Source organism: Sus scrofa, chromosome 15 (genome assembly GCF_054392235.1).
Source record: "Sus scrofa isolate SSC_HxYL_T2T_F1_AM1 chromosome 15, Sscrofa_HxYL_maternal_Yorkshire_Landrace_v2.0, whole genome shotgun sequence".
Lineage (NCBI taxonomy): Eukaryota > Metazoa > Chordata > Mammalia > Artiodactyla > Suidae > Sus > Sus scrofa.
In genome coordinates, this window is record NC_139397.1 from 16,912,948 (window position 1) to 16,928,516 (window position 15,569).

A 15,569-nucleotide genomic window follows, 5' to 3' on the forward strand; every position below is an offset into this window, starting at 1 on the left:
ATGATGCTTGTCTTTCTCTGTCTGACTTCACTTAATACGATAATCTCTAGATCCATCCCTGTTGCTGCAAATGGCATTATTTCATTCTTATTTTACAGCCAAGTAATATTCCATTGTCTATATGTACCATCTTCTTTATGCATTCCTCTGTGGATGGACATTTAGGTTGCTTCCATGTCTTGGCTATTGTTAAGTAGTGCTGCAGTGAACATTGGAGTGCATGCGTCTTTTCAAGTTATGGTTTTCTCGGGATATATGCCCAGGAGTGGGACTGCTGGATCATATGGTAGTTTTATATTGAGTTTTTAATGTAAACTTCATACTGTTTTCCCTAGTGGTTGTACCAGTTTACATTCCCACCAACAATGTAGGAGGGCTCCCTTTTCTCCACACCTTCTCCGGCATTTATTGTTTGTAGATTTTTTGATGATGGCCATTCTGACTGGTATGAGATGATACCTCATTGTAATTTTGATTTGCATTTCTCTAATAATTCAAGATATTGAGCATATTTTCATGTGCTTTTTGGTCCTCTGTCTTCTTTGGAGAAATGTCTATTTAGATTTGTCAATTTTTTGATTGGGTTGTTTGTTTTTGAAAATAAAGCTGTATGAGATTTTCGCATATTTTGGAGATTAATCCCTTGTGGGTTGCTTTGTTTGCAAAGATTTTATCCCATTGTGTGGGTTGTCTTCGTTTTATTTATGGCTTCCTTTGCTGTGAAAAAGCTTTTTAAGTTTAATTAGGCCCCATTTGTTTATTTTTTTAAAATTTTCATTACTCTGGGAGGTGGAGTCAAAAAGATATTGCTGTGATTTATGTCAAAGACCAAGAATAGAATTTTTTTTAAAGCATTTTGCCCCCTTTTAGACAGTATCTCAGTTTTCTACATCTGCTCACCTAAGGATAATGGACACAAATCTATAAAGGATGGAGCCAGAGCTCTTGGAGAAATGAGTCTTTTAGAAGGAGTCAAGGTTCACGCCCTCAGCGTGCTTCCACCGAGCACCTAGGATATACCGCTTATTTTAGGGGTCGGTGTCTTAGCCATCCCCTGAGCTCTGCAGCTTTCCCCCCTCCTCTTTCTCCATATTTGCAAAGTGGTATTGGCTAAACAAGTGCTCAAGGAAGAAAAGGTTCTCTTGCAGGATAGTTCAGGAAGTGCTGAATATCCTCTCCTTGCAGATTTACAACATACATTAATCAAAAGGGAATGTGGAAATTGCAGCAAGCAGGGGAGCTTCTCTGTCTGGTCTGCTACCTGCTAGCCATGTGGTTAGGGCAAGTCTGTGCAGCTCCACAGGGTTTGGCAGGCTTATCTCTAACATGATAGCATTTTCTCAGCTACCTTAACAACTGCCTCCTGACACAGCCTCAGACTGTGGGAATCTGGAGCAGATACTTCTGGCTGCCCTCCCAGATCCCTTTCTTCTTCCTCCTTTTTAATCCCTGTTTTGCTCAGCTGTCTACTCTGTGCCACACACCACACATGCCTCAGGGGACAATGAGCTCCCTTTAGCTGTACTAAGCCAAGGTCGACCACATCTTCCTTGGTTGCGATTTGTTGGGAGACTGGAGTGTCCAGAAGCCTCCCTCTGTCTATTCCCAGGACACTGGGTGGGACTTAGGGGATAGCTCTGGCCATCTCCTCACCAGAGGACATGGGAGAGGTGGAGCCAAAACAGCAGACCGTGGAGCTAGAACCACTGAGTTAAGCCCACCCTGAATCCCACTCTCCCTCTGGACTTCCAGTTGTCGGTTGTGTGAGTTGTGTGTGGGCCAACAAATTTATTTATACTAACCTTCTTGGGCATCTTGTTATTGGTAACTGATGTCCTTCTGATGAATACCACACTCTCTAAAAGGTATCCTCCTTGGGAACCCTCAGCAACCTAGTCAGAGTCTCTCTCCAGGACCTGTTTTACCCCTATTGCTTATCCTTGAATATTTGAATTGGTGCTGATGTTTAGTCTCTGCTTAGCCCCAGTGGATGGGCTCACCTTGCCCTTTGCTCTGTTTTGCTCCCACTGCTTCACTCAACCGTAACTCACAGGGAGCCCAGTCAGTGCTCAGAACCTGGACACCCTACTTGGCTGGAAGAGGCCCATATGTCCAGGCCTCTCAGGACCATCCCCAATAGGGCAGCCCTGCCAAGCCACCGTGTCTTCCAGGTGGTCCTAGCCCCTTAGCTGGGACCACTTCTCACAGACCAAAAACGTACGGCTTTCTACTAAGGCCCTGCGTTACTGTTTCTAAAATGATGCCCTTTATGAATGTGGTTTTCTCCAGATATATGCCCAGGAATGGGATTGCTGAATGACATGGTAGTTTAGTTTTTTAAGAAGCCTCCATAGTATATCTAACAGAACCTCCACTGTTCTACCAGGGGTTGTACCAGCTTACATTCCCACCAACAGAGTGTTGGAGGGTTCCCTTTTCTCCATGCCCTCTATGGCATTTATTGTTTGTAGACTCTTTGGTGACAGCCATTCTGACTGGTGTGAGGTGATACTTTATTATAGTTTTGATTTGCATTTCTCTAATAAATAATGAGGAGCATCTTTTCATGTGTTTTTTTGGCCAGCTTATTCTCTGGGGAAATGTCTATTTAGATCTTCTGCCCATTTTTTTGATTGCAGTTTTTTTTTTATTGAGCTACATGAGTTGTTGGAATGTTTTGGAGACTAATCCTTTGTCAGTCACTTCATTTGCAAATACTTTCTCCCATTCTGTGGGTTGTCTTTTTGCTTTTTTGATGGTTTCCTTGGATACATGCACCCCATTGTTCACTGCAGCACCATTTACAATAGCTAAGACATGGAAGCAAACTAAATGTAGACTGATGGAGATCTGAATTAAGATGTGGTACATATATACAATGGAATATTACTCAGCCATAAAAAATGAAATAATGCCATTTTCAGCAACATGGATGGATCTAGAGATTAACATACTAAGTAAGTCATATAAAGATAAATATGAGATCATGAATATATGTAATCTAACAAAAAAAGATAGTAAAGAATTTACAAAACAGAAGTAGACTCAAAGATTTTGAAACCAAATTTATGGTTACCAAAGGGGAAACATGGGACAGGAGGGATTAATTAGGGGGTTGGGATTGACATATACACACTACTATATAAAATAAGTAACAAGGACCTACTGTATAGCACAGGGAAATCTACTCAATACTGTGTAATAACCTACATGGGAAAAGAATCTGAAAAGAATATATGTATATGTATATAACTGGCTTACTCTGCTGTGTACCTGAAGCTAACTCAGCTTTCTAAGTCAATTATACTCCAATACAGTTTATTTTAAAAAATAAAAATAAAAATGATGCCCTAAGACTACTAGTATCAGTATCGGTATCAGAGTTATGACCAGATGCTTGTTCAGAATGCAGATTCCTAGACTTGCTGAATAGTATTCCCAGAATTGAGCTATGAAAGCCCCATTTTTCATAGCCTGAACCATGATTAGCTCATATTCCAGATTACTTGCTAGACAGCTCAGCTCAGAGCCTCAGCACAATGAGGGAGGGGACTGGGAAGGAGACAGAATCATGAAGGCCAAGGGAGAAGTGGGAGGTGTGATAGGAAGGTGCTACACTGTTTCAGGGTCATGGCCATGAAGCTATGCTGAAAGGCAGACTCAAATTATGACAGCCATTTGTTTTCCAGTTTCTATAACTTGTGTCTTTGTACATCTACCACTCAGCTTCATCCTCTGGTCTGATTCACCCCCCCAACACATCCAGCACCACAGAGAAATCTTCCACAAATCATGGACTCAATGACAGAGAACTAGGTGAAAAATCAAATGTCCAAGATCCAAAGGTCAGAGCCAAGTTTCATAAGCTGGAGATCAACACGTCCCAACAATTGCGCCTAAGAGTAATTTCTAAATTGTGAAATGTGTTTCTTAATTCCACACCACACCTCATTTCCCAAGTCCATGCCAGTTCATACTGCTTATTTCATTCTTTGCACAGCTTTATAAGTTTTTTCCCAGTGACAAAGAGAAACCGACCCACTTCCTTCCCTTTTCTTACAACATGTATTTTACACAGTGACTGACACAGCAGAATGCAGACTGTATGGAAAACAATGCCTGTAATTCCTGGCAGCTAACTGCACTCAGAAGTTGGATTTAGGGAGAGTTTAAACCAAGCAGAATAAAGATGTGTTCTTTACCACTTTTTTGGTTTTTTCAAAGTTTATTCTAGAATATAGATGTATTCAAAATGGACCTTTGACAGGTCATTCCCTCAGACCTTCCTCATATTCGTAGCTAACCTCCTTGTCTCTCCTGTAAGAACAGATCTACATATTCTCCTTTCCTGCCCCCACTACTCCACTTATCATTGGAGATTTTGACAACAAGGTACATTTCATTTCCTGGCTTATTAGGGGGCAGATGAAATTGATCTGAGGTCTGCAACACTTGGCCAGTCTAGGTCACTAAGCAATGGACTAAAATTCCTGTAATGAACTATAATGACTAGATTTTAGGATTCTAGTTTACAAATAGTTACACGGGAGACCCCACTTCAAGTCCATTTTTACAATGCAGAGTTCATGTTAGACCTCAAGGTCGGGTGTTAAGAGTTTGGGCCTTCTGGTCACTAACATCACCCCCCATCTCTTTGTCTTTAGTTTAGTGGTTCCCAAGGTGGCTATGTATCAAAATCACTTGAGGAGTTGATTAAAACTACAGATTTTCACAAAAAGAGTGTAACTTTCTGGAGTTGGGGCCCTGGAATCTGATTTTCTTTCTTTCTTTTCTTAAAATATAAGCTCCCTGAGTGATTTCTTTGCTGCCACCAAGAACCCATTCAAGAAAGACATTTGGGAAGCACTTCGCTGGTCCAGTGGTTCTCCAACTTGTATGTGATCAGAAGCACCCGGAGACTTTATTAAAACAGATTGAATCCTCAGACTTTCTGATTCAGTGGATCTGGGATGGAGTCTGAGCATTTGCATTTCTAAGAAGTTTCCAGGGGATGCTGATGCTGCTGGTCTAGAGGCCATACTTTGAGAACCACAGCTCCAACCCAAGTTGCCTGTGAGCATATTTATTATTCATTAGCGCTTATATTATGTGGCCAAGGACTGGGCTTCAGAAGAAGAACTAAGCCTCTCAGGTAAAGGGTAATACACCTGGCTGAGCATCACAATCATCTGGGAACTTTTCCTTTAACATTTAATTATTGGGGTTAGGCTTGGTCCCCATCCCAGATCTACTGAGTCAACATCTCCAGGATGCCCTGGGAATTTGTATTGTTTTGAAGTTACCCAGAGATTCTGATTTATTACAAGGACTTGAAAACATGTCTTTAGATGAACCAGTTTTGTGAGTTGAGGAATAACTTATACTAAAAAAAAAAAATTATAAGTTGTTTATCTGAAATTCTGATGTAATGCTGCCTCCCATGCTTTTATTTGTCATTCTGGCACCCTGACACACTCGGCCACCTTTGAAGGAGTTCGTTTCCTCTGAGCCTTCCCTCTTTAGCTCCGCATAGCCCTAGCTTAAATGCTTAGGGAAGCAGCGGTAAGGAGGGCAATCCATGAAAAGATGATGTGTGGTGTGAAGAAGAGAAAATTGAGATGTTTCCTCAGGAAAGAAAAAAAACATCACAAAGGAAAATTCATTAATCTAGACAACAGAAACAAAATCAGAAGGAAAAAACCCTGTCTGCTAATGGTTTTTTACCCAGACAATTCTTCAATTGCAAAAACAAAAGAAATCCTGGGGAATAAAAAGGCACCTACCAAAGATGCTATTAAAGTGTTCCAACTGAAGCCATATATAATTAATTTCAAACAAGCATCAGCTATGAAAACTCAAAACAGTTCAAGGTGCTGAGTGAAAGGCTGGATATAGCTACATCAGGCTTCAAAACTGATGCTTTCCAGGTGAGTCTGTGGTTCGGCCAGAGACAGGGAGGTAATGATGTCTGCTGCCTCCTTGCTTTACTGGCAGCTTAAGAGCTTTAAGGTGAGATGCTCCCAGGGTGTCAAGGATGAGGAGAAACAGGCATACGGCCCAGCACCTGACAACAGCACATAACTACTAAGAGACTGAATCAAAGGAGTAGGACAATGCAAAGAGAAGAAAAATTCACAGATGCATGTAAGGAAAATGATCTGGCAACCACGGCAGAGGCTGAGTAGCCACTTTGAGCACCCTGGGCCTCGCAGAGCAGCTTTCTCCAGATATACTTCTCCCCCGCTCCAAAGGTGAGCATGCTTTTCCCATAAAGGGCAAAGGAGTAAATTGATTAGATTTCATAGGCCACACACTCACTGCTGCATCTACTGATCCTTGCTGTGGTGGCACAAAAGCAGCTATAGACAACAAATAAACGAATAGGCATGGCTGTGTTCCAGTAAAACTATGCTCACAAAAATAGGGGGTTGCTCTGGACTGAGTATTCATGTCTCCCCCACTTTCCTATGCTGAAGGCTAAATCTCTGATGTGATGGCATCCAGCTGTGGGGTCCCTGGGAGCCAACTAGGTCATGTGGGCGAAGCCCTCATGAACATGATTAGAAGCCTTATAAAGGGATGAAGAGAGCAGAGCTTACTCCCTTCCCCAAGAGGGTGCAAGACCACAATCTGCAAACCTGGAAGAAGCCTCTCACTAGACAGGAGGTCTGCCAGCACCTTCCTCCTGGACTTGCCAGCCTCCAGAACTGTGAAGATTACATGTTTTTTGTTGAAGCCACCCAGTCAACAGTTCATTTGTCATAGCAGTCAGAATAGACCAAGAGTAGCAGGACATATTTTGCCCATGGGCCATAGTTTGCCAACCCCCATGATGGCAAGGACAGCATCCTCAGTGGATGCTATGGAGCACTCGGGGCTCGAATGAGAGATGCCCAGTTAACAAGAACAACAAAGAGTCATTAACTCCTCACTATCCGTACAAAGGTAGGATTTAAAGTTCACCCCATTGTGTAAAGGTAGGAAACCAGGATTCTAGAAACAGAAGTTGTTTGAAATTCTAGAAATGTGTTATAGGAAGGAAAGAGAAGCCGGGGGGACCAAACATCCCATCATGTGGCTCTCTTGGTGGCCCTGATGTTCAGAGAGAAGTTGAGTGTGTGGGGACAAGGATATTCTTGCCAGTTTCTCTGACTTTGGGCTGCTACTTCTGAGGGTACATCACATGATGAGGAGTCATCCTTGATCAGGGAGGTTTCCTGATCTTTTCAGGAAAAAATTTGCATTTAGCATCCTAAGAAGTGTCCTTTCCTCAAAAAAAGTCATAAAGTTTTATACTTTAAGCCAGAATATATCACCTGTGATGCCTGAGCACATAACTTCAAGTGGCCTGCTGTATGACACCAGTTAATGTGTTTCCTCTGAGTTCTCCACATCAGCCAAGAAACAGAGATGCATGCATTTTTACATTACATAATTTAAAAGCTTTATTTCCCCCCACAATTATAAACAGGTTTCATATTCTTTCAACTGAAAGTTTTCTTCCTATAGTTGACTTTTTTTCATGGACTACATTGTTGGCAGGGAAATTGCTTTCTTGTCGGGAGAAGGGTTAGATTTCATAGAGATGCTCGGAGCCAGTTGCAGAAATGAGAAGGTCTGACCCAGTAGCCCCTGAAGGAGTCGAGCAGGCCATGAAATCCTTTCCATGAACCATCAGATGGGGACAACACAGGTTACTGCAACCTTTGTGTATGGTGGTAAGATCCCCCTCATAGAAGTGAAAAAATGGAGACCCTTTGATCAAGAAGCCAAAGCCACATAATCCCTCAGTCCCCGCCAAGTCCCCTTCCTCAGTGGCCTCATGCAGAAGCATTTTAGCTTAAGCAAACTGGCTTCTGCTTTGGGGTCCAGTGCACATTCTTCAAGCGCAAGATTGGTCTTCACTCCAAAGTTCACTGTTGATACAGTTGTTAGTGTGGGCTGGCCTCTGCCTCTCCCAGGAATGATGGCATCATATCAATGGCAGCATAAAGGCCCAAGCCAGCGCTGGTAGGTAGAGCGAGGGGGCACTGCTGCCAGACATCCTCTGAGCATGCATCACTGCGAAGACCGCGTTAGTGTTGTTGGTGGGTAATTCTACATTGCAGATCATTCCTTCACAGCAAGACCTACACTCCTGTTACAAAAGGAAGGGGAGAGGGAAAGAGTGAGTTAATAATGGGAAGAAGAGGAAGGGTGAAACAAAAGCCTTCTTCAGTTCTGAGGACAGAATTGGAGTTGGTTTTCAGTCTAAAAGTCATCCAGACCCTTGGGCATCCTTCCCCCTACTGACCACAAAGTAAAAACTATCTTGAGAGTCTTTTCATTTTAACTGTGATTTATCTGCATCAAGCGAGCATCAGCAAGAGAAGGAAGAAAAAGGGAAACTGAATAAGATTGCTTGACTGAGTCAACAAATCTTCTGGAGGTTAGTAAGGAGAACACTGAAAAATGAAAGCTAGGAACCTTTTGGATTGGTCATTGATTTTCTTTCTTGGTTCTGCTTATTAGGCGATAATTATGACTATTGTCTATACTAACACATGATTTTTTTATTAAATGTTATTGAAGTACAGTTGATTACAATGGTGTGTTAGTTTGAGGTGTATAGCAAAGTGAATCGTTATACATATATCCATTTTTTTTCCTATATAGGTTATTACAGAGTCCTTATGGTTTTCTATATATAGTATCATGTCATTTGCATATAGTGACAATTTCACCTCTTCCAATTTGGATACCTTTTACTTTTCTTTCTTTTTTGTCTGACTGGTGTGGCTAGCTCTTCCAATACTATGTTGAATAAAAGTGGTGAAAGTGGGCATCCTTGTCTTTTTCCAGATTTTAGCAGGAAGGCTTTCATCTTTTCTCCACTGAGTGTTATAACGGCTGTGGGTTTGTCATAAATGGCTTTTGGTATGTTGAGATATGTCACTGTAGACCACTTCAGTGAGAGTTTATCACAAATGGATACTGAATTTTGTCCAATGCTTTTTCTTCATCTATTGAGATGATCATGTGGTTTTTGACTTTCTTCTGTCAATGTCAGGTATGACATTGATGTGCATATACTGAACCATGCTTGCGAATTTAGGATGAATCCCACTTGGTCATGGTGTATGATCTTTTTTATGTGTTGTTGGATTCAGTTTGCTAAAATTTTGTTGAGAACTTTATATTCATCAAAGATATTGGCCTATAATTTTCTTTTTTGGTAGTATCTTTGGTGGCTTCATAGGATATCTTTGGGATTGTTCCTTCTTCAACCTTTTGGAAAAGTTTAAGAAGGGTGGGTATTAGTTCTTTGTATTTTTGGTAGAATTCACTTGTGAAGCCATCCTGGACTTTTGTTTGTAGGGAGTGGGTTTTTTTTTTTTTAATTACATACTCAGTTTCATTTGTAGTGATCAGTCTGTTCAAATTATCTATTTCAGAGTTCCAGTCATGGCTCAGCAGTAACAACCCTGACTATGATCCATGAGGATGTAGGTTCGATCCCTGGCCTTGCTCAGTGGGTTAAGGATTTGGTGTTGGCGTGAGCTGTGGTGAAGGTTACAGATGCGGCTTGGATCTTGCTTTGCTGTGGTGGTGGATCAATGTTGGCTTTGGCTGTGGCTGTGGTGTAGGCTGGCAGCTGCAGCTCAGATTCGACCCCTAGCTTGGTAACTACCATATGCCACACATGCAGCCCTAATAAAAAAAAAAAAAAAAAAAAAGGCAAAAAACAAAATTATCTATTTCTTCTCGATTTGGTTTTGGTGGGCTATATGTTTCTAGAAAGTTATCCATTTCTTGTAGTTTGTCAAATTTGTTGGCATACAGTTGTTCATAGTATTCTCTTATGGCTTTTTGTATTTCTTCAGTATCTGTTGAGTTTTCTCCTTTTTCATTTCTTGTTTGGGTTCTTTCTTCTTAGTAGGTCTGGCCAGAGGTTTGTCAATTTTGTTTACCCTTTCAAAGAACCAGCTCTTGATTTTATTGATTTTTTTCTATTGTTTTTTGAATCTTTTCTGATCTTTATGATTTCCTTTCTTCTTCTGACTTTAGGTTTTGTTTGTTTTTCTTTTTTTCTAATTCTTTAGGGTGGTAGCTTAAGTTGTTGATTTGAGATTTTTCTTCTTTTTTAAGGAAAGCCTATATCTCTATGAACTTCCCTCTAAGCACTGCTTTTGTGGCATCCCATAGATTTTGAATGGTTATATTTTCATTGTTAGTCTCAAGGTATTTTTTAATTTCCTTTTTGATTTCCTAATTGACCCATTGGTTTCTTAGTAGCATGTTGTTTAGTCCTCATGTAGTCAGTTTTTTTCACATTTTCATGCCTATGGTTGATTTCTAGATTTATGCCACTGTTGTCAGAGAAGATGCTTGAAATAATTTCTATATTTTTAAATTTGTTGAGGTTAGTTTTGTGCTCCAGTATGTGGTCAATCCTACAGAATGTTCCATGTGCACTTGAAAAGAATATATATTCTGATTTTTTTTTTTTTCTTTTTGCCATTTCTTGGGCGGCTCCTGCGACATATGGAGGTTCCCAGACTAGGGGTCAAATTGGAGCTGTAGCCACCAGCCTATGCCAGAGCCACAGCAACACGGGATCCGAGCCGCGTCTGCGACCTACACCACAGTTCATGGCAACACTGGATCCTTAACCCACTGAGCAAGGCCAGGGATCGAACCCACAACCTCATGGTTCCTAGTAGGATTCGTTAACCATTGCGCCACCACAGAAACTCCCTAATTTTTTTTTTTTTGATGTAATGTCCTGAAATATCAATTAAGTCTCACTGTTCTACTTTGTTATTTAGGATTTCTGTTGCCTTACTGATTTTCTGTCTAGAATATCTGTCCATTGATGTGAGTGGGGTGTTAAAGTCTCCTACTCTTATGGTAGTCCTATCAACAGTCCTTTTAAGTCTGTTAGTATTTGTTGTGTGTATTTGGGTGCTCCTATATTAGGAGCATATATATTGATGGTTGTAATCCTTTTCTTGAACTGATTGTTTTATCATTAAATAGTGTCCTTTATCTTTCTTTATAGTTTATATATATACATATATTATATATACATATATATTATATATATAGCCTTTATAGTCTATTTTGTCTTATATGAGTATTGCATCTCCTGATTTCCTGTTATTCCAGTCACATAAAGCATCTTTTTCCATCCCCTTGCTTTCAATTTATATGTGTCCTTTGCCCTAAAGTGGGTTTCTTGTAGTCAGCATATTGTAGGCTCTTATTTTTTTATTATAGTCTGCCACTGTTTTGATTGGAGCATTCAGTCCATTAACATTTAAGGTAATTATTGGTGAATATGTATTTATAGCCATTTTAAACCTTGTTTTCCAGTTGATTCTGTATTTTTCCTTTGTTTCTTGTTGTGATTGGATGATTTCCTTTTATACTTGTGCCCTCCTCTTTTTGGTTTTTGTGAATCTGCTATTTGTTCTTGGTGTGTGGTTGACCTATTTTTCAAGTATATTAACCCCTTTCTATATCTGCTTGCTCTAAACTGATCATTATATGGGCTCAAATACATACTAAAAAAAAAGTCCATATTTTTTACTCTGCTTCCTCACATTTTATGATTTTGATGATCTTTTTTACATCTTCATATTTATCCTTTGTTACTCCTTGTGTTTATCATCGCTTTCACAAGTAGTTTTTTTCTTTTTGATCTGTATTTGACTTATATAAGTGATTACTTTCCAACTGTGATTTTCTCCATCCTGTATCTTCTTACTGCTTTCCTATTTAGAAGAGATTTTTCAGTATTTCTTTTAGAATAAGTTTAGTATTGCTGTATTCTGTGAGTTTTTGTTTGTTTGAGAAATCCTTTATTACTCCTTCTATTTTAAATGATAATCTTGCTGAGTAGAATATTCTAGGCTGCAAATTCTTCCTTTTAGAACTTTGAATATATCTTGCCACTCTCTTCTGGCCTGTAGTGTTTCTGTAGAGAAATCAGCTGATAGCTTTATGGGAGTTATCTTATAATAAACTCTTTGTTTTTCTCTTCCTGCCTTTAGAATCCTCTCTTTAACTTTTGCCATTTTTATTATAATATGTTTCGGTGTAGGTCTGTTTGGGTTCAACTTGTTTGGGGCCCACTGTGCTTCCTATATCTGGATATCTATTTCCTTCTTTAGATTTGGGAAGTTTTCAGCCATAATTTCTTCAAGTGTATATTTTCAATCCCCTTTTCTTTTTCTTCTAGAACCCCTATTATGTGTAAATTAGCATGCTTTATATTATTCCATAGATCTCATATTGCTTTCTTGTTTTTGTTTTTTTGGTTTTTTTTTTTTTTTTTTTTTTTTGATTTGGCTTTCTGCCTGCTGTCCTGATGGGGTGATTTCCATTATTCTATCTTCCAAGTTACTTTTTTGTTCCTTTGCATTATTAATTCTGCTGTTCAGTGCCTTTAATTCAGCTTTCATCTCTGCAAATGAATTTTCTAATTTTTCTTGGCTCCTCCTTATAGTTCCTAGTTCCTTTTTAAAGTAACCTGCATTAATGTTGATGTCCATTCTTAATTCCTTCAGTATTTTCATTACCTCCTTTTTGAACTCAGTTTGTTCCTTCAGGGGAATTCTCCCATTCTTTGAACTGGGAATGGTTCCTGTGCTTCATTTTGCTTATATTTTTCTTACCCTCTGAGTTTAGGGAAAACCATTATTTACTGTAGTCTTGGTGGGCTCTTTATATGGGGAAGTATCCCTTGATAACCCTATTTTTTTTTTTTTTTTTTTTGGCGTGAGGGCTGCTATTGGCTTGGATGCTTGTTGTCTCTTTCATCAGTTGTGTACAGGTTGTTATCCCCTTGATAGGGGGTGTGTCTATGCTTTAAGGGAGGTGGGGGCAACAGGCACCACCTGGTTGCTGGGACCTTGGCAGTGTCAGGGACCCACGGGGAGGTGGGTGCAGTGGGCTGCTCCTTTTTGCAGGGCCGCAGTGGCAGTGACCCTTAGGGAAGTGGGGGTGGAGCCCAGAGCCCTTGGCAGTGGCAAGAGAGTGTTTCCAGGGAGGTGAGGGCAATAAATATGTGGTGCTCTGTTGCGAGGCCCTCAGCGGCAGCAACCCCTGAAGTGACTGGGGCTACATGCAGTGCCTGTTCACAGGACCCTCAGCGGTGGCAGGGTGTGCCCACCTCTGGAGTCTGAGACGTCTGTGGCAGTTTACACCCACCCCTGTAGCCCACTCAAGAGGTGTCCTGCTGAGAACTGGCACTTGCACAATGAAGTTCCTGTTGCAGGCCACCCCTCCTCATCTCACCCTCCCCAACAATGGTATCTTGATCTGTGGTTCTAGGCCTCCTCCTGTGGTGCATTGCTCCTTAGTCACTCAGGCTGTTTCCACACAGCCAGTCCCAGACCTTTCCCTGGAACTGACCTCTAAAGCCTGAGTCTCAGCATCCAGGCTCTCCCCAAACGACTCAGGCTGTGGTACACATGCCAAGCAGTGGTACCAATGGTTGGTGAGGCTCACTCTCTGCTTTTCTCTCCTCAGACCAGCTGCTGAAATTTTCTCTGAGGCTTTGAGGCTCCTCCTCTGTCCCAGTTGATCTTCCCAACAGTTATGTGGCCTCCCAGGGTGAGGACTTTTCCCTTTCACAGCTCCCATCCTGATTCCTTTCTTTCCCCCCTTTTGTTCTACCCAGTTGTGTGGAGGGTTTCTTGCCCTTTTTGGAATTCTCAGGGCTTATGCCAGCATTCAGTAGTTGTTATGTGCAAACCATTCTACAGGTAGATGGGTTTTTGTTTTTGTTGTTGTTTTAATGTGTTTGTGGAAGAAGGTAAGCTCCATGTCCTTCTCCTCAGCTATCTTGATCCCAACCCAATCATATGGTTTTTAATCTTCACTTTGTTAATGTATATCACACTGATTTGTGGATACTAAAGAATCCTAATATATCCATGAGATAAATCCCACTTGATCATGGTGTTCACTCCTTTTAATGTATTACTGGATTTGGTTTGCTAATATTTTGTTGAGGATTTTTGTTCAGCAGTGATACTGGCCTATACTTTTTTTTTTTTTGGAATACCTGATTCTTATAATTACAGAGGAAGTGGTTTGCTAGTGGTGAAAAGGCTTGCTCCCTCACAGCACTAAGGGAAAACCTCCCATCATAGTACCTGGTACAACACCTCAACCTGATAAACTTAGATATTCATAGATGCTTTGGGGATAAACTATATCTGATATAGCCGTCCTGAAAGCCATTTAATAAAGTACCTACTTCAGTGGTTCTCAACCCTGGCTGCACATTAAAATCGCCTTGGGGAAATTAAAAACAAAAACCTCACCCTGAAGTTCTGTTTCATTTGGTATGGGTTGAGCTCCCTTTCCCCCAACAGACTGTAAAACCCCCCTAGGAGATTCCCTGGGTAGCCAGAGCTAAAAGCCACTGGTGTCAGGACCACTTTCTGTATGTATAGGCTAAATCAAATTCTAAGCTCTCATGAAATTAATATAATTTCAAGTAATTTCTTCTCAAACATTTTAGGGTTACAGGCATATAAAAGAGTAAAATGCTCATTGAGAATGATAGAATGAGAACTCCAAAGCACTCAGTTGACCTATAGGTCACTGTAATAAGCTAGGGTTAATTTTTCAGACTCTTGCTTCCTAATCTAAGCAGAGGCAGTGAGTGAGACAAGGTTTCCTCTGTAAAAGGAACATATGACCATTCTTCTTTCCACCTACCAGCGTCTCTGTGCAGTGTTCCTGGTGATTGATTTCTCACTAGAAACAAAACACATGAGCTGAATCCCACCTCTCATACATGGATGGTTTGCTCTTGGGCTTCCAGAGCTAACTTCAGACAACTCACTCAAAGTCCAAGGTCTAGACCCTGAGATACTATTTTTGGAGTCTGAGAATTATCATTCATTTTTAGTAATATTATTGTTTGATGGACAGAAAGTCTTCAACTTCACTTTCATCTCCAGTGCATCAGTGTAAAGGAGTCTCTCCTCAAAATATACACATTGGATGTATTTCCTATATACAACCAACTATCACTAGCAAGAAACCCCAGGACAATAACTTCTCTCTCCCTCCCTCCCTCACACACACACTCCCTTACTGTGTGTTCAGAATCTTGACTGTGGTGGCAGCCAACAAAATGACATTCACTTCTGGAGGCACACTTTTTGGTGATGAATGTACTTCTTCCATGACTGGTAAAGTGATGTACCGTCAAACAGTATTGGGTATCTAGGCAGGAAAAAAAATTTCATTTTTTTATGTTGCAAAGAAGAAACTTTCAACAATAACTTCAGAAATGACTACAATCCAGGATGATCCTTAAATTTCTAGGCAAGAAATTTAATGGCCATGAACTTGGGTTGCTAGGTGGTACTCCTGAACAGGCATTAGGGTCTGAAGCACATGTGTATTTTTTAAATGAATATAAATGAGCACTTATCCTTTGGTGCCAGGCAAAGTTGAAAAAAAAATTGGACAAGCTTTTCATCAAAACCATAGGTTTGTTCATGTCCTAAGAAAGTGTCAGTATTACTCTCTCTCCCCATCAGAAACTCATGTTATCTAACTCT

At 40.5% G+C, this 15,569-nt stretch overlaps 2 protein-coding genes across 5 annotated transcripts in view; one reads left to right on the plus strand and one right to left on the minus strand.

Moving 5' to 3' along the window:
- The window catches only part of LOC106506169 (uncharacterized), a 241,299-nt gene that overhangs the window by 191,218 nt on the left and 34,512 nt on the right, over positions 1-15,569 (plus strand). The window lies entirely within an intron of this gene.
- The window catches only part of LYPD6B (LY6/PLAUR domain containing 6B), a 224,042-nt gene continuing 215,892 nt past the window's right edge, over positions 7,420-15,569 (minus strand). For all 4 annotated transcript variants that reach the window (XM_021074898.2, XM_084998668.1, XM_084998667.1 and 1 more), the window contains 2 exons: positions 15,098-15,228; positions 7,420-8,137 (listed from right to left, as the gene is read on the minus strand). In XM_021074898.2, the coding sequence (XP_020930557.1) occupies positions 7,973-8,137; positions 15,098-15,228 (296 nt within the window). In that variant the 3' untranslated portion in view covers positions 7,420-7,972. The remainder of the gene's footprint in view (positions 8,138-15,097; positions 15,229-15,569) is intronic.